General features: G+C 36.5%; 4 protein-coding genes and 3 long non-coding RNA genes across 8 annotated transcripts; 5 read left to right on the forward strand and 2 right to left on the reverse strand.

Annotated features, from left to right (window-relative positions):
• The first annotated feature begins 259 nt into the window (after nucleotides 1-259).
• On the forward strand, nucleotides 260-4,384 carry CLC-E (chloride channel E). The gene is made up of 7 exons (XM_008237627.3): nucleotides 260-736; nucleotides 868-1,327; nucleotides 1,415-1,618; nucleotides 1,956-2,422; nucleotides 2,907-3,467; nucleotides 3,556-3,764; nucleotides 3,934-4,384. Exons 1-7 carry the CDS (start codon nucleotides 308-310, stop codon nucleotides 3,965-3,967), a joined length of 2,364 nt encoding a protein of 787 aa, XP_008235849.2. The 5' UTR covers nucleotides 260-307; the 3' UTR covers nucleotides 3,968-4,384.
• Nucleotides 4,385-4,444: 60 nt separating this feature from the next.
• On the reverse strand, nucleotides 4,445-8,727 carry HD1 (histone deacetylase 1). Of its 2 annotated transcripts, none has more exons than XM_008237626.3 (8): nucleotides 8,244-8,727; nucleotides 7,474-8,020; nucleotides 6,919-7,359; nucleotides 6,401-6,631; nucleotides 5,730-5,800; nucleotides 5,590-5,647; nucleotides 4,888-4,959; nucleotides 4,445-4,787 (listed from the first exon to the last, which is right to left on the reverse strand). In XM_008237626.3, exons 2-8 carry the CDS (start codon nucleotides 7,999-8,001, stop codon nucleotides 4,701-4,703), a joined length of 1,488 nt encoding a protein of 495 aa, XP_008235848.1. In that variant the 5' UTR covers nucleotides 8,002-8,020; nucleotides 8,244-8,727; the 3' UTR covers nucleotides 4,445-4,700. The 2 variants fall into 2 exon arrangements, with proteins under 2 accessions (XP_008235848.1, XP_008235847.1); XM_008237625.3 differs by having other exon boundaries at nucleotides 7,474-8,001; nucleotides 8,244-8,725.
• Nucleotides 8,728-8,843: 116 nt separating this feature from the next.
• Nucleotides 8,844-9,838, forward strand: LOC148916064 (uncharacterized). Its single transcript, XR_016127723.1, has 2 exons — nucleotides 8,844-9,556; nucleotides 9,669-9,838. It is a non-coding gene; the product is annotated as an uncharacterized LOC148916064 (long non-coding RNA).
• Nucleotides 9,839-9,907: 69 nt separating this feature from the next.
• Nucleotides 9,908-11,219, forward strand: LOC103334721 (tetraketide alpha-pyrone reductase 1-like). Its single transcript, XM_089055051.1, has 4 exons — nucleotides 9,908-9,926; nucleotides 10,067-10,281; nucleotides 10,534-10,696; nucleotides 10,772-11,219. Exons 1-4 carry the CDS (start codon nucleotides 9,908-9,910, stop codon nucleotides 11,074-11,076), a joined length of 702 nt encoding a protein of 233 aa, XP_088911177.1. The 3' UTR covers nucleotides 11,077-11,219.
• A 159-nt stretch (nucleotides 11,220-11,378) lies between these two features.
• Nucleotides 11,379-14,268, reverse strand: LOC148916065 (uncharacterized). The gene is made up of 3 exons (XR_016127724.1): nucleotides 13,620-14,268; nucleotides 13,346-13,504; nucleotides 11,379-11,746 (listed from the first exon to the last, which is right to left on the reverse strand). It is a non-coding gene; the product is annotated as an uncharacterized LOC148916065 (long non-coding RNA).
• A 374-nt stretch (nucleotides 14,269-14,642) lies between these two features.
• On the forward strand, nucleotides 14,643-18,349 carry LOC103334648 (tetraketide alpha-pyrone reductase 1-like). Its single transcript, XM_089053925.1, has 7 exons — nucleotides 14,643-14,856; nucleotides 16,305-16,431; nucleotides 16,544-16,713; nucleotides 16,960-17,154; nucleotides 17,407-17,569; nucleotides 17,645-17,837; nucleotides 18,000-18,349. The coding sequence occupies exons 1-7, from the start codon at nucleotides 14,836-14,838 to the stop codon at nucleotides 18,136-18,138; spliced, it is 1,008 nt and encodes a 335-aa protein (XP_088910051.1). The 5' UTR covers nucleotides 14,643-14,835; the 3' UTR covers nucleotides 18,139-18,349.
• A 5,427-nt stretch (nucleotides 18,350-23,776) lies between these two features.
• LOC148916066 (uncharacterized) lies at nucleotides 23,777-24,976 on the forward strand. The gene is made up of 3 exons (XR_016127666.1): nucleotides 23,777-23,924; nucleotides 24,278-24,341; nucleotides 24,777-24,976. It is a non-coding gene; the product is annotated as an uncharacterized LOC148916066 (long non-coding RNA).
• The last annotated feature ends 1,448 nt before the right edge of the window (nucleotides 24,977-26,424 follow it).

Here is a 26,424-nt window from a genome sequence, read left to right on the forward strand (position 1 = left end):
ATTATGTCGAGACATAAATATTCGAATTTGAAACATCTGTCAATATTAGGAAGAAAAATGTGATTATTAGTTATTCAAAAGTATAATTATTTCTCCATTTAATTATTTTTCTAACATAAAAGAGTAAAATCAGTAAAATCACCACAATAAAAATAATATTAGCACATAAATAAATAAAAAACATTGTTTTTAATATAAAAAGTGAGAAGAATATTATTTTCTAAGAATAATAATTTATTTTATGAGAGGTTTATCCATTTGTTATCGTACTTGGACTGAACAGCTAGCTAGCTCCTCTGTCTAGCTAATGGGAGGTTTGGACTGTATATGGCGTTTCCCCAACACCCAGTTTCATTGCCATTTGCGTCCCCTGGCCTCTCCTCCTCCATCTTCACCATCGCTGAGAAAAACCTTCCTTTTATTCTCTCCTTCATCAAACACCAAAATCAGCAGCAACAGCAGAAATGCTGGAACTGTTGCCTACACAGCAAACACTAGAACCAGAAGGCGTAGCAAAAATGGCAGAGCTCTCACTCTCAGACCTCCTCTCTCCCTCCCTCAAAATCAAAAATCCCAACAACAGCAACAACAACAAGACGATGATGACGAAGAAGAAGATGAAGATGAAGAAGAAAAGATAGCCCAAGGCCGTGGCCGTGGGAACTGGACAATAGTGTTGTCGTCGAGCTTAGTGGGTCTGCTCACTGGAATTGGTGTCGTGCTCTTTAATTACGCTGTATGTTTTAGTTTACCCATTACCCATTTTTTCTTTTTTGCTTTTCATGCTTGCTTGCTTACAAAGTTTTGAGCTTTATCTGAGATTGCAAAGTTTTAAGTTTTATCTGAGATTTTGATATGAATGTTAAGGTTCATGAGATACGTGATGTGTTCTGGGATGGGATACCACAACGAGGAGCTTCGTGGCTCAGAGAGGAGCCAATGGGAGATATGTGGAAGCGAGTGATTCTGGTTCCAGCTTCTGGGGGTTTGATCGTAGCCATGTTAAATGTGCTTCGAGGTGCTCTGGATGATGGTTCAGAAGATAATAAAAATGGCAATGAGCAAGGAGAGGAAGAAAAAGAAAGTTTATTGGTGAAAATGGGAATGCCCATTTCGGTTTTTCATAGTCTCAAGGCTGCATCGCATCCATTTCTCAAGGCAGTTGCTGCTGGTGTCACTCTTGGGACTGGGAATTCATTAGGTCCTGAAGGTCCTAGCGTTGAGATTGGAACTTCTATAGCAAAGGGTGTTGGTGCTGTATTTGGTAAAAGTTCACAAAGAAGCCTCTCTCTTGTGGCTGCTGGATCAGCTGCTGGAATTGCTTCTGGTGGGTATTCGTTTTTATGTTTCTCCATGCTGCCAGTTATTAATATATGTTTGCTCTCAATGTAATTGTTCTTCTGTCTTTTTTCAGGGTTTAATGCTGCTGTTTCTGGTTGTTTCTTTGCCGTTGAGTCAGTCCTTTGGCCATCACCATCAGATTCCTCATCTATTTCACTAACAAATACCACATCTATGGTCATACTTAGTGCTGTGATAGCTTCTGTAGTTACAGAAGTTGGTCTTGGCTCTGAGCCAGCCTTTAAGGTCCCATACTATGACTTCCGCTCACCTACAGGTATACTATCGATTATCTGTTTCACTCTTGAAAATGTTATAGATAACTTTCTGCACCCTCGAGTGAACAAAAACTGGTGCTTTTGATTTGAATAATTTCTTCTGCTGACTATTGCATTACTACATAATCTATGAGTATTTCTTGTTCCTAGTAATGTGATTTTCCTTTTCCAAATATGGTTTGTAAGTTTACCCTATTATTTGTTACAACACTAGGTTATTCACTCTACTGGGATGAATTTTTTCAGGCATACCTTTAGTATATCTAGAGATAGATGTTCAAATTATTATTTAAAAGGTGCGGTTTTAACAGTGAGACGTATTCAAATCATTTTCAGAGCTTCCGCTATATCTCTTGCTGGGTGTCCTTTGCGGCTTGGTTTCGCTAACCTTATCAAAGTGCACATCATACATGTTGGGATTTGTTGACAATCTTCACAAGACTATTGGCGTACCAAGATTTTTGTTCCCTATACTGGGTGGCTTAGCAGTCGGGCTTATAGCATTGGCATATCCTGAAATTCTTTACTGGGGTTTTGAGAATGTTGACATTTTGCTGGAATCTCGACCACTTGTGAAAGGCCTCTCAGCTGATCTATTGCTTCAGCTGGTAGTGGTCAAGATAGGTGCAACCTCTTTGTGCCGGGCGTCTGGATTGGTGGGTGGCTACTATGCTCCATCACTTTTTATTGGTGCAGCAACAGGAATGGCATATGGGAAAGTCATCAGTTCTGCAGTTGCTCAGTCCAATCCTATACTTCATCTCTCCATATTGGAAGTAGCATCACCGCAAGCATATGGCCTGGTATGCTCTATGCCACTTTTGCATCTAGAAGATAGTTTGCCTTCAAATTTCTGGCAATGGTCAACTCGCTTTGTTTTTTTTTGGGTATATGAATTCTGTTTTGATATTTCTGAGAACAAAAATCACATTCGAATTAGGAGATCACTTTATGTAGTTAACTAGAAACCTACAATATTAGCCATCGCCTTCAGGGGCAAAAACCTTTTTCTTTGCAGCAGTAGGTTTTGTGTGTCCTGCTTTTTTATTAGAAGGTTAAAGTCAGTTGTCTAGTTGGTTCTAAATTGTCAAATGGTTTTGAAAATTGACATGGACGGTACATGAGATAACTTTTCATTGTAATACTATGTAATAATTAAGACAGAACAGCCTAACTTTCTGTGTGAATATATTGTTTCTCTGTTTGGAATTCTCTGCTGAAATTTGACGCTATAACGGGTAGTCAAAATCAGGTTGTGGTTGACCATTGGAGAGGTTCCTTTTACAGGTTGGAATGGCTGCTACTCTTGCAGGAGTCTGTCAGGTACCCCTTACGTCAGTTCTGCTGCTTTTCGAATTGACACAAGATTATCGAATTGTTCTTCCGCTACTTGGAGCTGTGGGGTTATCTTCATGGATCACATCTGGACAGACAAGGAGAAAAAAAGATAGCTGGAAGAAACTCAATCAGGGAAAAACTAGTAGCTTTCAACAACCTGAAGTACCTTCCCCTAGTGCAAGTGGGGTATCTTCTAGTAATGCTTTCACTGAAAGGACGTCTAACGCAAGTGACCTTTGTGAAATTGAAAGTTCACTCTGTATAGATGATTCTAATATTGACACTGAAAAGTTGGAAAAGAGAATATTCGTTTCTGAAGCCATGAGGACGAGATATGTGACTGTTTTAATGGACACTTTGCTTACAGAAGCAGTGACTCTCATGCTTGCAGAGAAGCAGCCCTGTGCTATGATAGTTGATAATGATCATATTCTAATTGGTTTACTGACACTTAAAGACATTCAAGAGTACAGCAATAAATATGCACAATCAAGAAGACAGAGACCCAAGGTAATGGATTATTTTCTTGCTGAACTACTGCTAATTTTTTACGTTTTTGTGGCCCTGTGAGCTTGAATGACTGGTGGTACTGTTACAGGAGCTTATAGTATCTGAAATGTGTTCTTTGAATGGGGAAGTATGCCAAGCTCCATGGACTGCTACACCCAGTATGAATCTACTTTCAGCTCAGAATATTATGAATAGGTATGGAATGAATCAAATTCCAGTAGTTACAGAGCATGTTCAAGATCACAGAGGGCACCTAGTTGGCCTTTTAGACAGAGAATGTATCAGTCTCACTTGCAGGTACCAACATTTTTCTTTGCCGTTATAGACTTTCTCATTTATTTGCTTCAGTTTTGCATTACTATTTGCGTACGGAGGATTGCATTAAAATCAAAGTTTGACATAGAAATTCTCATTGGTTTGCTAATTTTCTGATTTTGTACTTGTTTTTTTCCTTTGGTGGTTGCAGAGCTCTAGCAACCAGAGAATCCCTTGGCTGGTAGTAACCAATACTGGATGGCTTGATTTGTTGATAAACCAGAATACCTGACATCATATTTATCTTTCAGTCTTTAGTAATACAATCTCAGGACTCTCAAACTTAGCCTGGACAGATACAACTCAGGTGAATCTCAGATTGCTGCCTTCGACCACCACGTGCCACACTCAACTTAGTCTTTCGTTTGCTACTCAGCCACTGAAAAGGGCTCGAAGTCAGAAATCTAAGATAAGTCAGGTTGTACTGACTGGACACGTACAAATATACATACAACTGATGGAAATACTAGTGACAATATTCATGAGAAGAAAAACTATCATTGGAACAGATACTGTCAAAATTGGATTTTCCCTTTTACCAATTTGCCTTGTAATTTAGACTTACTGGCTTTGTTCCAATAACGTACATGTTGTTCAGGTTTTCTTCTTGGCCCTCAGGCGATTGTTATATCACTCCAATTGTCAATAAAAAGTGAAAATTCTTTTGAGTAAAGGTAATTGAAATGGCATTTCTTGACATAAATATGGTTTTATGGTACAATAATACGATTGCTGTTCCATGCCTTCCTCTCAATTCAACAATTAAAAATGCATCTACAAGTACAAGAGGCCAAATTTGGATACAAGTTCATTTCCAATTGCTACCCTAATCTGGACTCATCCATAAATCAAGCCTAAATTTAGAATGACTTTGCTCATGATAATTGACCAAAAAAAGAAAATTGGTCATGTTAACGTTTATATCTGATCAGCAGGCTTATTCAGAGTCTCTTGTTCAACCTTCACACTCGGTTCATCTGCGGACCCAGAGCCCATATCCAAAGCCTGCAAATGTAAATGCCGACAGGAAAAACCATTAGTTCATGAGCATTTTTATATCAAGTGTGTCCTGCTTTTGTCTGTGGACTTGTGTGTTTAACTTCACCTTTGCGCCTGTTGTAATCTCTTCTACTGCTGGATCATAGCCTGAGCCTCTAGCATTCTCTGTGCTTCCTTTCTGGCTCCCCAGTACACCATGCCAACCAGAAATACAAATTGGTGAGGCAAATAAACACAAAAAATAGGATCTAAACAGTTCAATGTTGTGAATCTACAATCCCATCATTTATCAAGTACAAATGCAGAAAGAATATGACATATGTTGTCATACAAGAGGATATAAGCCACATGCATATGTAAATTTTGAAATGTAGCACAACAAATGATATGAGCACATCACAAGAACGTAGTTGTGCTATGTGCAGGACATAAACATATAAGCATAAACAGAAAAGGAAACACACGGTCATGCTACGTCATCTTGAACATGGTCATACTTCTCATTCAAAAAAGATAAAAAAGGAACAGTACTAATCCAGTGTAGGCTTCACATAACAGCATATCGGAAACAGGATAATAAAGGGAAGAAAAAGAAACACTACTAAGAGACAAGATTTCCTCATGTTTCTTTGCCATGAGTGAAAAGTCTAGCCACTTGTCCGTCATCAAAGACAATGAGCACAATTTACTATGCATAGGAATATTCATGACTAGACAAATGAATCGATTGCCCGATTTCACTGAATTATAGTTTATACACTTCCGCACCCAATTTACAAAAAAGTTTGTGAGATGGTTTGTAGCATACCGGATCCTTAACCTCAGTTTCAACGATCTCTTTCTTTACTCTGCTTGATAACGGCTTACTGTATAAAACCATAAATCAGAATATTGCAAAGATGAAAGTGCAAGATAATGATAGTAAATTAAGAGAAGAAATTAAAATACCGTTCATCATCAACATCCATATCAGAATCCGCATCCCACCTCTCATCTCCGTCATCCTGATCTTCATCCGCCTACAAGATTTTTAACAAAAAATAAATTTCAAATACTGATTACAAGCCTATAAAAGTATTAACCAGATAACAACTCAAATTAGATTAATGTGAACTAGCAAGCTACATTCATTATACAAAGATTGAAGAATAGTAAGAAAGATGGGAGCTTTGCGGCAACTTTTTCCTTTGGATCATCAAGTATTCTATCACTTAAGCAACAATGAATGCCGCATTAGAGGAAGGAGAGGGAAAATATATTAATGTCAAAATGTCAGCTTGATGACTATTAAGAAAAGAATAATTTTGGAGTCTTCTGCTTAGGAAGAATTTCTCTTTGGAGTCAACAGGAGCACCAGTTCCAGCTTGTTCTGTGATTTTAAGCTGGAGAACAACATTTTTCTACTATAAGCTACTTATTTAGACATTATACAAATGAAACCCTCATTCACTTAGCTGTATCATGTAAAATGAGAACAAAGAACAATAATTTGCTACGATAAGTCAAACAAATCAATACAGAAGAATATGTTTCAATAAGATGACTATTAAGTTTTGACGAATATGGAAGATATGGAATTAGTTCAGAAAAAAAAAAAAAAATTTGTTGCACAAAAGTACCTCTGGAAGCTCAGTATCAGGAGGTCTTTCATGAAATTGGACACTGGGTGCATGCTGAAGCCTGGAGAGGTTTTCAAGAAGCTTAGATCGTATTTCTTCTAGTAACACATGAGAATTCTTATTTTCCATGTTACTAGGGGCAACATGAAGAGTATAATCTGGGCCAAAATACTCATAATACTCATGCTGTGGCATTTTGTCCTCAATTTCTGCTCCAAGTGCAACTCCCGTCTGTTTTACAAACCACAAATTCAGATCAAAAGTATTCAGTCAAGACTCAAGAGTTAAAAATAAATAAACTGTGCCGAATATTGTAAGCAGAAATTACAACGGCCATGTGTAAAAGAGTAATCATCTGCCAGACTATAGGCGTATTATTCAAATCACATAACACAACATACTCTCTGGTAAGAAATTATTACTCATATGTTAAAAACCATGTTCTATGTTCAGCATAATCACGTCACATGGAATAGTTTGGAAACCTTAATTAATAAAACAAAATACAACAAGAGTACCTCATAGCACCAGCAACGAGCAACGTTCCGAATAGTATAGCCACCGCCACCTAGAAGCAAGAGTGGCACATTGAAGGATCTCATATATCTAACACACTCAGCATGACCTTTGATGGAAAGGTTGAAGCAGCCAAGCCTGTCCCCAGATAAAGAATCAGCACCACACTGGAGAACAACAGCACCAGGCCTAAAAATTTCCATCACCTTCCCAATGATGGGCTTGAACAAGTAATGGTAGCTCTCATCATCAATCCCATCGTCCAACGGAACATTAAGGGAGTAATACTTCCCTTTCCCGTACCCAATATCGCGAATGTCTCCTGTGCCTGGGAAATAATCCCCAAACTTATGAAATGAAACCGTCATGACCCTGTCCGTCGTGTAAAACGCCTCTTCAACACCATCTCCATGGTGAATATCAATGTCCACATACAAAACACGCTGTTTGGCAAAACATCAACACTTTCAATAACCCATTTCAGAATTCTACGAAACAAAACTAACCCAACATGAAAAAAGTCAAAACCTTTAGACTATGAAATCAGATAAACTAACCTCATGCAGCTTAAGAAGCTCTAAGATTGCCAGCACAATATCATTGACATAGCAAAACCCAGAAGCCTCACACTTCTTAGCATGGTGCAAACCACCAGCCCAATTGATAGAAATGTCACAGAAGCCATGGTTCAGTTTCACAGCACCACCAACAGATCCACCAGCATAAGTCTGGCAAAACGAATACAACCCATCAAAGACAGGGCAGTCCTCACCCACATTGAACCGCTTGAGTTGCCTCAGCTGGTCCTGCTGCGTTTCGGGGGTGATGTTTCGGAGAAACGAAACGTAATCGTCGGCGTGGAAGCGGCAGAGGTCCCGGTCTCGGGCCGGGTAGGGTTTGAGGACCTGCATATGTTGCAGAAGACCGTAGTGGGCGAGAAGGGCATGGGTCATGCGAATCCGGTGAGGCTTCATCGGGTGCCCTTGGCCATAATAGTAATTTCCCACTTCTGGGTCGTAGAAATAACTCACCTTTCTCTTCACTCCGTCTGGACCCGACGCTAAAGAGTTGCCGCCGGTGTCCATCTTCAGCCAAAACCCAGAGCTTTTTTCAGCCAAAAATCAGAGCTTTTTCTCAGATTGGTTTTTTGGGTTGTGGGTTTTTAAATCGGCGGGTAGGGCATCAAACGAAATTAATTTGCTTTTGTAAAGTTTGTTTACTTATATATGCTTTATATAACATCAAAAGGAGATAGCTTGGTTCTTTAAACTGAATTTTAGAGAGACAGAGTGTGAGAATTTTAGAGAGAGAGAGAGAGTGAGAGTACCTGGTTGATGATTTGAGCGCTGCAAAGACAGAACAAGAAGAAGTGCTTCTGTTTGTTCTTTGTTGTTCCCTCCTCCTAAATTCGTAGGTTGTTGGTCTTCTTGTATTTAAAGTGCTCTAAACCAAATGGGAGTAGGATGCTTCTTCTAGCTTTCTATCAAAGAGTTTACTTGCAATTGAAAATAAATATTATTATTTTTTGGGTTCTAATATTTGTACTTTTGATATGTTGGTAAATAGAATAGGGTGAGTTAGAATTTTCATGTTAATATAGCACAAGGAAATTATGAATATTTATTATTTTTTGCCTCCAATGATAATAAGGACAAGGAGAATACCATCCATTAATATTACTTTCTAGTCTATATCTTATTTATTTTCTTTGAAAATCTAGCTTATATCTTATTACTATTAGTTGTTCCTTTTCGTGTTTCTTTTCAAGGAAATTAATTATTATTATTATTATTTTTAAATATGGGTTTTCCATATTTAAAAAAAAAACGACTTTTTCAGTGAAAAACAAATAAAGAAAAGGTCTTTAGAAGTGTCCGGCCCGGCCCAATAAATAAATGGACTGCATTTCAGCGAGCAATGGAGGAACCTGGCGTTTTAGAGCAATGAGGCTTGAAATTCCTTCTTGGGTTGATGGGCGGTCTTGAGGACAAACGTGAAACCCGGGTCAGAGAGGATGACCAGTTGGGGAGTTTAGGAATAGTACAGGCGATGGTCTAGACTATAGGGGAGGGAGTTTTGGACATAAGATCTCTAATTTGCAAGTTAATGCCCTTCTTCATTGGGGTAGACCCGTTGGCCTTTGGGGTGGGGTTTGCCAACAAATAAGCTGTGATTGCTCTCTTTGATTCATTGTTACATTGTATCAGAGGGATCAAGAAAATCTAGACCAAAGAATTAATTTGGAGCTTGTGGTGCAAGAATGGCATGGGACTTCAGCACTTTTGCCTGACTTGCCTAATTCTAACCACAGCTCAAGGTTGAACCATTACACTTATGCCTTTGACTTTGTATACTTCATAAAGAATAAGATTTACTAGACCACAAGCATAGGATGGCTTACCTTCTCCCATTCATACTCTTGGAACCCCCAACAGTTATTACATGTATACATTCCTTATAAAATCTGGTGGCCAAAGGGGTTCTGTGCACTGAACCACTGCTTGATTTGAAGGGGATGGATCAGAAACTTGAATCGGGCAAAGTTTGCGTTACTGGGGCTTCTGGCTTTCTGGCATCTTCGCTTATTAAATGACTTCTCTTGTCCGGCTATCATGTAACTGGAACTGTTAAGAGACCCAGGTAACCCCCCAGTTAAAATCTGCATGAAGTAGAGATTGTATTCTTTTTATGGGACAAGTTTATATATGGTTTTATAAAACTATGGTCATCTAATTTATGCATGCATTCAAAGGAAACCAGAAGAAATTGGTGCATTTGTGGAGGCTGGAAGGAGCTAGGGAAAGACTCAGATTGGTGAAGGCTGACTTAATGGAAGAAGGCAGCTTGGATGATGCAATCTTGGGGTGCCATGTTGTCTTCCACTCTGCTTCCCCTGTACTGAAACCTTCATCTGATCCAAAGGCATGTTTGAATATATTATACGTCCTTAAAATTAAGGGTAACTTTTTATTGTCACTTATTTGGGATGCCATGTTGCCAAATTCTCAATGTGGATCATATATTCAAACAAAAGATCCACCTTATCATTTGTTCATATTCTAGCAAAATTGCATAACAAATATCTGGCAAGTGATCACAATTGGCCTACAATTAATACCACTCACACAAATTGAGTATTGTTGTAACTAGTATGTGTCATCTGTGCACAGACAGAAATCCTGGAACCAGCTGTTGAGGGTACATTGAATGTGCTACGTTCGTGCAAGAAAAATCCGTCTCTAAGGCGTGTGGTTCTCACCTCATCTTCTTCAGCTGTAAGGGTGAGGCCAGATGAGGATTTCGACTCCAATATACCACTGGATGAGTCGTCGTGGAGCTCTGTAGAACTCTGCGAGACACTTCAGGTAGCATTCTGTCCTTGTTGAAGTTTAAATTCTGTCATGATCATCACCAAATTCACATCAAATCCTATGGCCTTTGTGAATTCAAATTAACTTTGAATTCTGCTCTTTTTATATCTAATTCTAACAGCTTCAAAGCAAAGCAATGCAGAACTATAATGATCTATTCTAGAACATTACTTAAGCTCCATATTTGGTTATGGTATGTACATTATATATAATCCATGTGACTGATTAACCTGCCTGTTACAAAAGATTTGGTACCCTTTATCGAAAATTTTAGCTGAGAAGGCGGCATGGGATTTCTGCAAAGAAAATGGGATTGATTTGGTAACTGTTCTGCCCTCATTCGTGATCGGACCTTGTCTGCCACCAGATTTATGTTCTACTGCATCAGACGTACTTGGCCTGCTTAAAGGTACTCATTCTTGGTTTAACTACTAATTTCGTTTATACGATTGTTAAGCGCCGACTTGTTTGATCAATTAAGCAGGGGAAACAGAGAAGTTCAAGTGGCATGGAAGGATGGGATATGTTCACATTGATGATGTTGCACTTTGCCACATCTCAGTTTATGAGCATGAAAGTGCTCATGGTCGATACCTTTGCAGCTCAACAGTTTTGGACAACAATAAGTCGGCTTCCTTGTTATCCAAGCAATATCCTTCCTTACCTACCAATCATGATATCAACAATATTGAGCTTCAGATTCTATGTAAACATTTTGTACGTTTGTCTATGGAACTTCGAGTTCTTGCAAATTTATCTCATATATATATAGAACTTCAGGTTCCATGAATTAAATTCAAAATAAGCACATAACCAATGAACTTCAGGTTCATGATATTCCTTAAAAATTTGGTTTCATATATTCGAAGCTTCAGGTTCGAACAAGTGGATTCAATAATGAATTAATAATAGTGCTTTGAATTCCAGAATTACATTTATGTAAATGTTCTCAAAACTTCTGGTTTTGGATTACACATAATTAAACATCATAACTGAGATGTTTGAATTTCATGTCATATTTTGAATTTCTGATTCATACATATAAAATACTGAAATGAAATAAATTAAATACAATAATAAAAGTAAGACAATAATTAAACGGATGTAAAATAAATTGTTGAAACTTCTGGTTTATCATTTAATTGCTCTTTTATGAGTAAGAAACTGCAGGTCCCTTTTTGTATGTACTAACAGTTCACCCAAAATGGTTACTATTCATGTATAATACATTTGCCATCATATTTACTATTTCATGTGTACGACACTATTACATTATCAAGGAGCTTCAGGTCCTGGCTTATATGTCAAGGATCTTTAGGTCCAATTACTTTTTCACAAATATAGTTCCAGAGAAATTGTCATCTCTCATATTATTATCATTATCATCATCAAGGATTTTCATGTCGTGATGTAGTTGTATGATGAGAATTAAGGAACTTTTGGTCCTGATTTGCGTATGCTGTAAAATTCATCATAACTCACAATTAATTCATAAAATAAATTGCTATAAATGGCTTGTAAATAAATTGTTGGTATGGACATACTTTAAATAAATGTAAATGTGGGGATAAAACCGCCACCTAATTGAAAAAGCATCTTTTGTCCTTTTTTCATGAATTTAGGGATTGCTGGCCATTGAGGATCAAGATCTCCAGGACTCAACCTCCTCCCTTTTTTTTGTGTTTTTTTTAGAGCTCCATCATTTAAAAAAAGAAAAAAGAAAAAAGAAAAAAGAAAAAAAAAGGGAGCTTTAGTAGTATACCCAAAATAGGGGATGAAATTTAAATAAAAATAATAATTAAAAAAAAAACCCCCCACATGGAATGCATTTTAGAAACATACCCATAAATCATTTACTATATAAAAAAATGAGTGTTGAAGTTTCTATAAATTACATGACTGCCATTGATTAACTTAAAACCTGCCCAACACAAAAAACTCAACCAAGAAAACCCAAATCAAGCCTAGTAAGTCCAAAGTACATTGTTAATACCATGTTATAGAAGTATATTGTTAATACCACGTTATAGAAATACATTGTTACATTTTATACCAAAAAACTAAAAAATAGCCAAAAAATAGCATAGCAAGACATTCGATATCCTTTGTAGAAACCACCTCCAATTGTCTATAGTTTCACCAGAAACAATCGCAAAGGCAAAAGGAAATACTTTTACAAGAAAAAAAGTACACTGTTAATACTATTATGCATATCATAAACTTCAAGTGCACAACTTTATATAGAGCAAAATATAGAGCATGATTTGTTACTGAAAATATGTTAATCGGGGTTGGCATCGAAACCAAAGAACCGATCTACAGAACCAAACCAGACCTTAAAAAACCGCAAAAAACCATGTTGACCAAAAAGTCAAACACAATTTAAAAAATCGAACTGAACCAGTTCTATACCCCAACAAACAGAACATGCCAAATTAAAAAATATATAATTTTAATATTTATTTATATCTAGTGCTATATTTTTAATCTCATAACTAATATTTACCCAAATTCAATTTCAAAACATCTCTCTTTTCTAGCCTCAATATTTCTTTTTGTATGAAATTGGATAATTTGTTAATTTTCAAGCCAAAAAAATAAAATTTCAGGTGAAATTTGTATTAAAAAAATAATTATATGGTTCAAAACCGAACAGGACCAAAATCGGTTCCACTCGAACCAGACAGTTTTATAAATTTTTTGGTTATAATCAGACCGAATAGAACCGAGTAAATAGTATCAGATTTGGTTCCAATTTGAGGCAAAAACTGGTCAAACCGAACCGTGCCCACTCCTATATGTTAGTACTATGTTATAAAAGTATACTATTAATACTATGTCATAGAAATTCATTAAGTTGCATGTATGAATAATATGAGAAGCAACATGCAACCAAATAAACAAATTCATTCAGCTCACAAAAATGGAAATTCGAAAATAAAATTATGCATGCATTAATTCCACTGAGAAGCTACAATTCACAAAACGCAACTAAAATCAAAATACCAAAAACTAATAAGAACAAAAACATTAGGATAAGGTAGTGAAGCAACAATACCTGAGCCGATAAAAGAATCCAAATTCCAGTTTAAGATCAAATCACCGATAGCCATTTTGCTCTGCACCTCTTGATTGAAGCTAAAGCTCAAACAATCAATTGTTTCAGCTCAACAAGTTCTCACACCATTTCAGAATTCAAAGTCCAGCAACCAAAGAGCTGAATGCAAGGCAAGGAGTGAAATGACAACGTTTTCAAGCTCTCAAAAGTTTACATTGATCCCCAAATAACTATACTATCAACAAGAGCATGAGAAGAGGATTGAAATCCATACCTGGATCGACAAGAATGGTCTCCAAAGCCGTCAAAAACAATATTGGAATTTGAAACCCTCGAAGGTTCCTGGAGCTTGTGACAGCCCAGAGAGGCTGGGCTGGCCGAGGTTGGGCTCAAGCATGGTTCGCCGACCTCCTCTGCTAATTTTTCGACCAGTCACTCATCTAGCCGTGGCCGGAGCACCAAGATCACCAGCAAAAACTGGCCGACCTAGTTTCCGTGAAGAACGAGAGACGAGATAGAAAGAAAGAGTCGGGGGTGGAGGGAGACGCACCAGATTTTTTAAATATGAATTCATCACCAAAGGGTAAACTCATAAATCAAATATTAAGTAAACCCAAAAAAAATAGCTAGCAATAATATGGTGTATTTATAAAGTCTATTTCATATAAGATATGATGTGTTATAAAGTCAGTTTCATGTATGATTTTTCTATGATTCTATAACTAAAAATGAGTTTCTTTATAGCTATGTATAAAAAGAAAATTCCATAGAGTGTAACCAATCCTTTCATATGAATGTCAGTCATAAATATATATATATATATATAATGGACATAAGTAATCGTGGTTCTAGTTTGATATATATATGTAAAAATTATATAACTTATTATTATATGGTACTAATTTTCCAACTTTGTTTTTATTTACTTACACTCTATTTTTTTAAAATTGTATGTTCTCACTTTTTTTTGTTTACTTACATTCCCTTTTATCTTATCGTAAAAAATATTAAAAAATTAAAAAAGAATGGAAAAATCACCATCCTCATTATATAAAGTAAGATTATATATTATCATTATATTAATATATAGAATACAAGTATCGCCTGAAAGCTTCTGGCAGTCATATCAAAAGCTGCAGAAAGCTTTTCCACCCTGTTTTTCTGGTGGGTTCTGATCAACACCAAGATGCAATAGAATACTATATATTTATCATTCATCTTTGTGCAGGATATCACGCATCCTCCTTGAAGCAATAATTTCATAAACAAAGTGGATGAATCTGCACAAGCTCCTCCAGCACACCATTACTCGCTTTTTATGATCAATATGAATATATAATATTATAGGTATAATAATGTAATAAACTATCAAGATAAAGACAAGTGGAGGACTTATCTCTGAGACAGTCGGCAAGAATTATTTTTCCTTGTTTTGTGCCTTGGCCCTTTCAGTAGCATCTCCCTCTTGAGCAGACCACAGTTCTCCACCAATGCTTCAGTCTCCATCCCTGGTAAGTCTCTCTTTGGAAGAAGTATGGCTTTTGTGTGGTGGTTTCATGAGAGGTAGAGAATGAAACAATGTGTTTATCTGGATTGTGTGTTCTTTAACACTTTCTTTTCTTGTAAGTTGTATGTCTGTAGATATTTTAAGAGAGGACTATATCATCTGCTGCAGTTGCAGAGATTAGTAGCTAAGACTTGAGATAGAAAGGTAATTAAGCAGGGGGTTTGATCAGAGAATTCAGCTAGTATTTTGAAAGCGTATTCGTGCAGATCACGTATTATAAAACTAAGAGAATTGAGAGAGAGTTTAAGAGAGTATAGATAGAGAGCCATAGAAATTCTCTAGGCTTGTTTTTCTTCTTCTTGTTCTGCTTTCTCATCAATCTTAGAGGCCTATTTATAGGCATAGGGAAATACATAAAAATTACTACCATAACATGCTTAGGTTTGGTAGGTTTACATACACAGTTGGTGGGCACCCATCTTTGGATTTACAAGAAAAACGACTTTTTCAGTGAAAAACAAACAAAGAAAAGGTCTTTAGAAGTGTCCGGCCCAATAAATAAATGGACTACATTTCAGGGAACAATGGATCTAAAAAATAGGAACCTGGCGTTTTAGGGCATTGAGGCTTGAAATTACTTCTTGGGTTGATGAGTGCAGTCTTGAGGACAAATGTGAAACCCAGATTAGAGAGGATGAGGAGGCTATAATGAGGAGTTTAAAGTGAGAAGGCTATTTGAGGAGGTCAATCTCACCATCAACAAATGTAAAAAAATCAAACATTTTAAATGTTTTGATTGTAGGATTGGTCTCCTCAAATAGCCTCATCACTTTCATTGTAGCCTCTCTCCAGAGAAGAGCCTTTGCATTAATGACTAGTTGGGGAGCTTAGGAAGAGTAGGTCACTCATTCAAACTACACAGAATTTCATTGGTTAATAGGAAACTTTGGCCAATCGTTAGGTGGTTTTATTTATTTTAGTACAAGTGATAGTCTAAACTATAGAGGAGGGGGTTTCGAATATGAGACCTCTAGTCTGCAAATCAAGGCCCCTTTCCAATGGGCTAGACCCCGTTGGCCTTTAGGGTGGTGTTTGCCTCTAAATAAGCTGTGATTGCTCTCTTTGATTCATTGTTATATTGTATCAGAGGGATCAAGAAAATCTAGACCAAAGAATTAATATGGAGCTTGTGGTGCAAGAATGGCATGGGACTTCAGCACTTTTGCCTGACTTGCCTAATTCTAACCACAGCTCAAGGTTAAACCATTACACTTTTGCTTTTGACTTTGTTTACTTCACAAAGAATAAGATTTACTAGACCACAAGCATAGGATGGCTTACCTTCTCCCATTCATACTCTTGGAACCCCCAACAGTTATTACATGTATACATTCCTTATAAAATCTGGTGGCCAAAGGGGTTCTGTGCACTGAATCACTGCTTCATTTGAAGGGGATGGATCAGAAACTTGAATCGGGCAAAGTATGCGTTACTGGGGCATCTGGCTTTCTGGCATCTTGGCTTATTAAACGACTTCTCTTGTCTGGCAATCATGTAACTGGAACTGTTAGAGACCCAGGTAACCCCCAAGTTAAAATCTGCATGAAGTAGAGATTGCATTCTTTTTATGGGACAAATTTATATATTGTTTTATAAGACTATGGTCATCTGGTTTATACATGCATTCAAAGGAAACCAGAAGAAATTGGCGCATTTGTGGAGGCTAGAAGGAGCTAGGGAAAGGCTCAGATTGGTGAAGGCTGATTTAATGGAAGAAGGCAGCTTTGATGATGCAATCTTGGGGTGCCATGGTGTCTTCCACTCTGCTTCCCCTGTACTGAAACCTTCATATGATCCAAAGGCATGTTTGAATATATTATGTCCTTAAAATTAAGGGTAACTTTTTCTTGTCACATATTTGGGATGCCATGTTGCCAAATTCTCAATGTGGATCATATATTCAAACAAAAGATCCACCTTATCATTTGTTCATATTCTAGCAAAATTGGATAACAAATATCTGGCAAGTGATCACAATTGGCCTACAATTAATACCACTCACACAAATTGAGTATTGTTGTAACTAGTATGTGTCATCTGTGCACAGACAGAAATCCTGGAACCAGCTGTTGAGGGTACATTGAATGTGCTACGTTCGTGCAAGAAAAATCCGTCTCTAAGGCGTGTGGTTCTCACCTCATCTTCTTCAGCTGTAAGGGTGAGGCCAGATGAGGATTTCGACTCCAATATACCACTGGATGAGTCGTCATGGAGCTCTGTAGAACTCTGCGAGACACTTCAGGTAGCATTCTGTCCTTGTTGAAGTTTAAATTCTGTCATGATCATCACCAAATTCACATCAAATCCTATGGCCTTTGTGAATTCAAAGTAACTTTGAATTCTGCTCTTTTTATATCTAATTCTAACAGCTTCAAAGCAAAGCAATGCAGAACTATAATGATCTATTCTAGAACATTGCTTAAGCTCCATATTTGGTTATGGTATGTACATTATATATAATCCATGTGACTGATTAACCTGCCTGTTACAAAAGATTTGGTACCCTTTATCGAAAATTTTAGCTGAGAAGGCGGCATGGGATTTCTGCAAAGAAAATGGGATTGATTTGGTAACTGTTCTGCCCTCATTTGTGATCGGACCTTGTCTGCCACCAGATTTATGTTCTACTGCATCAGACGTACTTGGCCTGCTTAAAGGTACTCATTCTTGGTTTAACTACTAATTCCGTTTATATGATTGTTAAGCACCGATTTGTTTGAACAATGAAGCAGGGGAAACAGAGAAGTTCAAGTGGCATGGAAGGATGGGATATGTTCACATTGATGATGTTGCACTTTGCCACATCTCAGTTTATGAGCATGAAAGTGCTCATGGTCGATACCTTTGCAGCTCAACAGTTTTGGACAACAATGAGTTGGCTTCCTTGTTATCCAAGCAATATCCTTCCTTACCTATCCCCAAAAGGTTTGATTTTTTTTTCCCCAAATATAAGTAGTAAAAACAACAAATAGATAGCTAAGCTAGTCTACATGGGAATTAAATTAAGTAAAAGATTGAAAATAATTTTATGGAAAACAGAAGATTACGAACTGTTATTAAGATTAATGTGTACATGGGAATTTTCAGGTTTGAGCAACTAGGCAGGCCAAGGTATGATTTGAACACCTCAAAGTTGAAGAGTCTAGGGTTCAAGTTCAAGACTGTCCAAGAGATGTTTGATGATTGTATTGCCTCTTTGGTTGAGCAAGGTCATCTTACTCTCTAGTTACGCTCTCTCAAATATCGTGCTCCGACAAAGTTCGAGTTCATGTTATCAATACTTTATCAATAAAGTTTTGAGAATTTTCTCACCTCTAGTTGATTCCAAATAATGCGTAGCGCTTACTATCTTGAGAATTTTCTAACTTCATGTAGATGAAGAGATACGAAGTTTGAATTCCAAAAATAACTAGAAAATAAAAACTTGGTTTTGACAATTTTGTTTTCCTCTCTTTGATTTTGGGCTTTAGTTTGTTTATATATTTTGGGCCAAAATGTTGTAGGGTCCATTTCTTTAATAAAGTTTCCTTTGCAAAATTTTTGAAAAAAAAAAAAATGAAAAAAATAGTTACGCTAAGTGCTGTTGAGAGAATTCAGGTAGGTATCTCATCCTTTGTTTTGAAAGCAACAACAATGGAGTATTATAAAACTCAAATTCAAATAATGAGGATGGTTCAGGTGTTTACCTCCTAATATATATGATGCTTACAATGCACCGCTCCTTCATCTCAGTCGAGTAAATTCCTTACTTTCTGCCACTACTTAAAGAGTAAATTCATCTCAAAGGTCGGAACGAATACCGGAACGTGTGCAAAAATGTCTTCCTATCCCCAAAATAATTTGGATTTGAATACTGCTCTCCATGAGCAAATACTGTTAGCAGTGAGATCAGACAGTGGTGCTGTCAATGACTCTCTGATTGCTAGCGTGCGGTATGCTGCATCAATTACCAGTTTGGGACAACGGCTGCTGGCATTTCTTTCTTTATCAACATGCGATGTGGGGCATGTAGGCATCCATCAATCAATATTAATTATTTGAGAATAAGACCCTTGGTTTTTTTTCTTCCTCTTAAAAGCAAAAGAAAAGTTGTTTGTCCCTCTTTTTAACCGGATTTCTTCTATTTGGGGTTTTTATGATAAGATTTTAATGTGGCCACTTTGTAGAGAAGTCAGAGCTCTGGTTATATTCACGTCGTTTCTTTATGAATGAAAGTTCTCATTTTGATAATAATAAAAAAAGTTGTTTGTCTCTCATGTCTTTCTAATTTTATTTATTTTCATGGGGGTTTGCTTGTTTCTATCACAAATAAATTATACGTTTCCTTGTGGCTCATATCAGAAGACAAAAGATGTACTAAAAATATATGAATATATATATATCCCTTTCTCCAATAGCTTGCCGCGAAAACTCCACAAGCCACTGATCGAAGGGGAGATGATTTTGCTGCAAAAATTAAGGGATTTAACAATTAGATTAATTCCTTTCCTTTCACAATCAAGCCTGAAAAAGGAAGTTGAATGCCGAATCTTGGGCACTAAAAAAAGTTGTGTCGTTTTCAATCATTTTGTTTATTCTGTTTTTAGTCCAAGGCTAGCAAAAAGCTAGTAATTTGGTCTTTGATTATATTATTACCCTATAAGTATAAGCTCCTTGTGTAAATGTTCTCAAAACTTTTGGTTTTGGACATAACTGAGATGTTTGAACTTCATGTCATATTTTTAGTAACTGCAGGTCCCTTTTTGTATGTAGTAATGGTTCACCCAAATTGGTTATTATTCATGTATAATACATTTGCCAGTATATTTACTATTCATGTGCACGACACCATTACATTATCAAGGAGTTTCAGGTCCTGGTTTATATGTCGAGGATCTTCAAGTCCAATTACTTTTTTGCAAATATAGTTCCGGAGGAACTGTCATCTCTCATATTATTATCATTATCATCATCAATGATCTTTATGTCCTGATGTAGTTGTATGATGAGGATTAAGGAACTTTTGGTCCTGATCTGTATATCCTATTAACGCACAATTAATTCATAAAATAAATTGCTATAAATTGTTTGTAAATAAATTGCTAGTATGAACGATAAACCTTCTGCATACTTTAAATAAAGGTAAATGTGCTTGTATGAGTACTAATTATACTTCATACTTTAAATATAAATAAATAAATGTGGGGATAAAACCGCCACCTAATAGAAAAAGTATCTTTTGGCCTTTTTTCACGAATTTAGGAACTGTTGGCCCTTTATTATATATTGAAGATCAAGATCTTTGGGTCTCAACACCCCCTCCTTTTTTGTGTGTTTTTTTTTATAGCTCCATCATAAAAATAAAAAAAAAATAAAATAAAAAATGGGGAGCTTTAGTAGTATACCCAAAATATGGGCTAAAATTATATAATAAAAAATAAATAAATAAACCCTCATATGGAATGCACTATAGAAATATACCTAAAAATCATTTATTACATAAGAATTGAGTGTTGAAGTTCCTATAAATTACATGACTGCCATTGATTAACTTAAAACAACCCCAACACAAAAACTAAAAAAAAAAACACAAAACAAGCCCAGCAAGCTCGAAGTACATTGTTAATATCATATCATAGAAGTACATTGTTAATACCATGTTATAGAAGTACATTGCTACTATTTCATACAAAAAAACTATATAAAAAAAACCCAAAAAAGCCCAGAAAGACATTTGATATCCTGTGCATAAACCACCTTTAATTGTCCACAGTTTCACTAGAAACAATGGCAAAGGCAAAAAGAAATACCTCTACAAGAAAAAAAGAAAAAGAAAAAAAGTACACTGTTAATACTATGTCATAGAACTATCTTCTTAGTAAAAATCACATTATGCATATCATAAACTTCAAGTGATCAACTATATATAGAGCAAAATGCAGTGCATGCTTTGTTACTGAAAATCTATTAATACTATGTCATAGAAATCAACTCAGTTGCAGGGTATGAACAATATAACAACTATTCATACCACTTACTAGAAATTAACAACTACATCATTTCATTTGCATAATAAGTATGATAAAAATGTACAACTCAATACCACTCAAAATCAATACTCAACAATGATAAAAGCATAAATGATGACTCTATCTCAACAATAGTTGCAAGTCCTGACATTCCGAATGATGAAGCAACCTTGGAAGCTAAAGAGTGCGCTGAGGACAAGGTACAAAAGACATCTATGACAGATGATCATGAAGAAAAAGATGGACTTTAAGTAGCTAAGAAGGCAATTGAGGCCCCTGCACTCCACTTATCACACAAATAGTGAGACACACTTGCCGGAAGTAAGAAATTCTGATATATTCAAAGTATATCTTGAAATTGGCTCAGAAGACATCATCAAAGAGAGTCCAAAAGAACCTGAGTACCAAAACGAATTCCTCGAGGAAACTCCGAAAGCCAATAACACTGCAAGTGAAACAATTAACGATGATGAAAATTCATAACGACTTTTTGGCAGTCCATGCATGAAGATAGTAACAAGGGAATCACAACAACGTGGTTTGTTTGACATACTTTTCCTGCCAATATCAAAGAGTTACAAATAGTAACAAGGAAATCGCCTAAGAAGCATCAAAATGAAGATAATAAGTTATGTTGATAAGAATTCCCAAATTGTCCATCCCTCCATCTATTTCCAATTTGACATACAAATTGTCTAAATTTTTTCAGCTAAATTAAGCAAGTCATTAATGAACTCAAAGAGATAAAAGCATTCCCAAAATTGCTCAGTACATAAATTCATACATACATGCATATATATATATATATATATAGCCTGAAAGTTGGATCGGTTGGTTTTTTATTCTACTGCCCCAATTTCTATGAAATAAAGGATATCATTAAATGAATCTTAACTTATACGACTCTAGATATTCTATAAGATTATCTATGGATTAAAAGTAGACTTGGTCACGCTCAACTCCAAATTGCTCAGTAAATATATTCATATATACATACTGATTGGTGAATTGTTGAATTAAAGGTAGACTTGGCTTAAATTACTTGTCACATCCCGGGATTGGCTCCGCCGTAGCATGATATTATCCGTTTTGGGCCCCCCTCTCTACCCTCATGGTTTTGTTTTTGAGAACTCGCGAGCAACTTCTCAATGGGTCACACATCCTGGGATTCTAGCCCCAACTCGCTTAACTTTGGAGTTCCCATGACTCTGAAGCCAGTGAGCTCCCAAAAGGCTTCTTGCTAAATGGAGGCGGTTATGTACATATAAGGCACATCACCCCCTCTCCGTTGGTCGATATGGGATCTTACATTACTAAACTTTCTGAAAAATTCAGCAGCAAAATCAACAATTTGCAATCGAAAATTTACCAACATAACTATATGATAATGCAAAGCAAGAGAAGCAACATGCAACCAAATAAACAAATTCTTTCAGCTCACAAAATGGCAATTCGAAAATAAAATTATAAAATTCAAACCACATGCATGCATTAATTCCACTAAGAAGCTACAATTCACAAAACGCAACAAAATTAAAACACCAAAAACTAATAAGAACAAAAACATCAGGATAAGATAGTGAAGCAACCGTACCTGAGCCGATAAAAGAACTGAAATTCAGGTTCGAGATCAAACCGCCAATAGCCATTTTGCTATGTACCTCTTGATTGAAGCTAAAGCTCAAATAATCAACTGTTTCAACTCAACAAGCTCTCACACCATTTCAGAATTCAGAGTCCAGCAACCAAAGAGCTGAATGCAAGACATGAAGTGAAACGACAGAGTTTTCAAGCTCTCAAAAGCTAAAATTGATCCCAAATAACTATACTATCAGCAAGAGCATGAGGATAGGATGGAAATCCATACATGGATCGACGACAACGGTAGTTGGAGCCGACGAAAACGGTGTCGGAAAACTCGAAACCCTCGAAGGTTCCTGGAGTTCGAGACAGCCCAAAAAGGCTAGGCTCGCAGGGGCTGGGATCAAGAGTGGTTTGTCGGCCTCCTCTGGTAATTCTCCGACCTGTCACCCGTCTAGCTATGGCCGGAATACCAAGATCGCCGGCCAAAACTCGTCAGCCTAGTTTCCACAAAGGAAGAGAGAAAAGACAGAGAGAAAGAGTTGGGGGTAGAGAGAGACGCCACATTTGTATACCACATTCCTATACCATCTTATGTGGCAGTTGAGGTGGACATCAACATCAATTAAAATTATTTAAGATTTTCTTTTCTTTTATGATTTATTCCAGTATTTGTTTTTCTAATTGTCTTAATTAAAATACACTTCATTGATTTAATTGATGTGACATATAATATGGACATGCCACATCATGTGGTATAGAAATGTGGGATAAAAATGTGGTAAGTGTAGCATTACTTTTTTTTAAGTATGAATTCAACACCAAAGGGTAAACCCGAAAATCAAATATTAAGTAAACCCAAAAAAGATAGCTGGCAATAATAGGGTGTATTTATAAAATCTAATTTATGTAAGATATGATGTGTTTATAAAGTCAATTGCATATAGCGTTTCTCTATGATTCTATAAAAAAAATTACATAGAGTGTAACCAATCCTTTCATATGAATGTCAGTCTATATATATAATGGACAGAAATAATCGTGGTTCTAGTTTTATACATATACACATTTATATATAGGGTAATTCTATATGAACCCCATTAATTGCTCTTTACACCCCACTAAATTTTAATAAAATTTCAAATTACTCATTATACTCCTTTTTTTTTTCCTAAATTGCCCTCATGAACCTCATTCCTTAACTCACTGTGTAAACCTCATTCCATATCAGACACCACTCACCGAAAACCCCCTTCCCTTTCAACACACCCCATCTGAAATCAAACCCCACCCCATCTGATATCAAGCCCCACCTCATCGAAAATTCCCTCCTCTTGCAAATACACCCCGTCACAGAACCCATCCATTTGCAAAGACCCATCGCACAACCCAGCAAACCCCCATCGCCGTCGTCGGTGGCTAGGTCCGCTTCCGATCCCTCACCTTCTCTCATCTCTCTCATCAATCCGAGTATATGAACTTTGATTTGTGTTTCTTTTTATCTGCTTTGTAACTTAGCCCCCGAGTTTGACCAAAGCTTAATGCTTCGAACTAGTTTATACTCGTGGTGCTTAAAAATAAATGAATTGCTTTTATGCGTTTCGGTTGAACTGCTAGGAATTGTCTACGCTAAGTGGAACATGCTTGCTAATTGGGAAAAAAAAGAATCAAAACTTCTAGAATATGATAGCGAATTTTAGAAGAATTGGTTGAAGTACTGAATTTGTTGTGATGCTAATATATAATGTTTGCTTATATTTTTGTTCTGTCGTGCAGAGTTGAGGGAAGTCTTCTGCCTTAGAGAGCATTATTGGGAAGGACTTCTTACCACGTGGTTCTGGTAAGACTATCGAAGCCCAAGAAATCTTAGTTATTTGTGGCAGTTTGGTCGTCTGATTTTGATTTTGATTTTGATTTCAACGTTGTGTATGGTTCGAACCTGGTTTTACGAAACTGGATTCTAGTTTCGGTGGATTACCACCGAAATGGTTACATTGATTTAGTGGTAGTCCACTGAATTTGAACCTGAGTTGTATGAAAATTTATTTTACTTTCGGTGGGTTACCACCGAAATTGTTACCTTGTTTCGGTGGTTGTCCACCGAATCTGTTTCTATTTTTCAGAGACTCCCATCGAATTTATTTTGGTTTTTCAGTGGTATTCTACCGAATTTGTGTTCTTTTTTTAGTGATAGTCTACTGAATTTATTTCCTTTTTTCAGTGATCATCTACCGAATACGTTACTGAGTGTGTACTTAATATTATTTGTTTTTAGATATGAAGAGGACTCGCAGAGGTACTACTGAGGCTTCATCATCCCGACCTAATAGACAGCGTCCCACGGCCTCAACGAGAAGACACAGAGCGGCTCCTCAAGATCACTTTGAGGATACTACAAAGGTTGAAGATGTAGTTCCTACTCATGATAGTAATGTTGACACAGAGGTTGAAGATGTAGCTGCTACTCAAGATAGTAATGTTGAGGTACATGCCGAGCCTATTGAACCATCTGAGTAGGTCTCATTGATCCATCTTTACTTACAAGTTTTAAAACTCACATAGCAGCTGCAATTTGGAATAACCAGATAAGTCGTTTTACTGTGACAATATAAGGTAGAATATAAGTCTGGTTCATGGTAATTAACCTTAATTTTATTTTTTTGTTTAACTAGGAACGTGAGCCCCTTAGGTGCATGTCGAAAACATCTACCCTTCGTGAGTGGAATTGGTGGGGTAATCCAAATAATAGTATATTCAAAGGGTATATTCAGAGGTCTGGATTAGAGCAACTTATTAGGTGTTCTTATCTGAATGCTGATAAGATGTGGTATCTACATTTGTTGAGATGTGGCATCTCGAAACGAACACCTTTCACATGCCTTTTGGTGAGATGACCATCACATTGGATGATGTGTCATCTCTTTTAGGCATTCTTGTGTTTAGTGCAGCGGTTGCTCCTCTTGGAGATGACGACGACACAAATTTTGAGTTGTTAGTTAAGTACTTATGAGTGACTGATGAAGAGGCTACTGAACAATTGCACAAATACAGTGATGAGTATGTGAGTTTGTCACGGTTACGGGCGCGATTCTCCAATGTTTCAGACACATTTTCCTTGTTCACGAGCCCATCAAAGTAATGCATCTCTACCATTGAATATCTACACATAAAACTCATATTATTTAAATATAAAATTTGAAACATTAATGCCACGTTAATGATACTAAAAAGGATTTCAGACAAATAATTTTTCCGAATAAGTTGTGAATTGATCACTATAGTCCATTACACATTCTATTCCCACATTGTTGCCTTCAGTAGGGGCGTCACCTTGATTTTGTTCCTTCCATGGGAGTAAGATCAAAATAGTTTGGATTAAATATGTGGTCGGCAATAAGTTACTGAAAAATAAATAAATTTATGTTGGATGCCACTGAAACGCAGGTAAAATTTCGGTAGTAAACCACGAACTACGTTCCATCTTACAGTGGATCTCCATTGAATATTAAGTTGCTGACCGGTCAAACCCAACCGAAAACAGCGTTTGGTGGCATCCCACCAAATTTACTCGCGTTGATCGATGTCAATGCAACCAGACCGTTATGAAATACTAAACTTGCAAAACGCCAAAAAATAAACTTGTACCTCATTCGAAGCCTCTCTAACTTCAATCTCACCCTTCATGAATAAATACAAAATATTTTTTCACCAGTATAAACTTATAAATCTAGGGTTTAGAGTTTAGGAACATGATAGTTTGAGAAAAAAGTCAAACTAGGGTTGCAGGAACATATGTGGGGTATAGTGAGCAATTTTAATTTTAATTTTAAATTTTTTTGTCCTTAAAGGTAATTGTATACAAAGGTAAAATAGGTTATTTATACTTAAAATTAATATAGGGTGTAAAGAGTAAATAATGGGGT

The sequence above is a fragment of the Prunus mume genome, linkage group LG6 (assembly GCF_029339155.1).
Source record: "Prunus mume cultivar Tortuosa linkage group LG6, ASM2933915v1, whole genome shotgun sequence".
Taxonomy (NCBI): domain Eukaryota; kingdom Viridiplantae; phylum Streptophyta; class Magnoliopsida; order Rosales; family Rosaceae; genus Prunus; species Prunus mume.

Excerpts from the sequence above, each read along its gene's own strand:
- LOC103334648 (XM_089053925.1), top strand. The coding sequence starts at position 14,836 with ATGCTTCAGTCTCCATCCCTG. Across the intron at positions 17,155-17,406 it reads AACTCTGCGAGACACTTCAG|ATTTGGTACCCTTTATCGAA; the intron begins GTAGCATTCTGT and ends CTGTTACAAAAG. Across the intron at positions 17,570-17,644 it reads CGTACTTGGCCTGCTTAAAG|GGGAAACAGAGAAGTTCAAG; the intron begins GTACTCATTCTT and ends ACAATGAAGCAG.
- HD1 (XM_008237626.3), bottom strand. The coding sequence starts at position 8,001 with ATGGACACCGGCGGCAACTCTTTAGCGTCGGGTCCAGACGGAGTGAAG. Across the intron at positions 7,360-7,473 it reads AGCTTCTTAAGCTGCATGAG|CGTGTTTTGTATGTGGACAT; the intron begins GTTAGTTTATCT and ends TTTGCCAAACAG. Across the intron at positions 5,648-5,729 it reads ATGGATGTTGATGATGAACG|TAAGCCGTTATCAAGCAGAG; the intron begins GTATTTTAATTT and ends GGTTTTATACAG.
- CLC-E (XM_008237627.3), top strand. The coding sequence starts at position 308 with ATGGGAGGTTTGGACTGTATATGGCGTTTCCCCAACACCCAGTTTCAT. Across the intron at positions 2,423-2,906 it reads CACCGCAAGCATATGGCCTG|GTTGGAATGGCTGCTACTCT; the intron begins GTATGCTCTATG and ends TTCCTTTTACAG. Across the intron at positions 3,765-3,933 it reads TGTATCAGTCTCACTTGCAG|AGCTCTAGCAACCAGAGAAT; the intron begins GTACCAACATTT and ends TGGTGGTTGCAG.
- LOC103334721 (XM_089055051.1), top strand. Across the intron at positions 10,282-10,533 it reads AACTCTGCGAGACACTTCAG|ATTTGGTACCCTTTATCGAA; the intron begins GTAGCATTCTGT and ends CTGTTACAAAAG. Across the intron at positions 10,697-10,771 it reads CGTACTTGGCCTGCTTAAAG|GGGAAACAGAGAAGTTCAAG; the intron begins GTACTCATTCTT and ends TCAATTAAGCAG.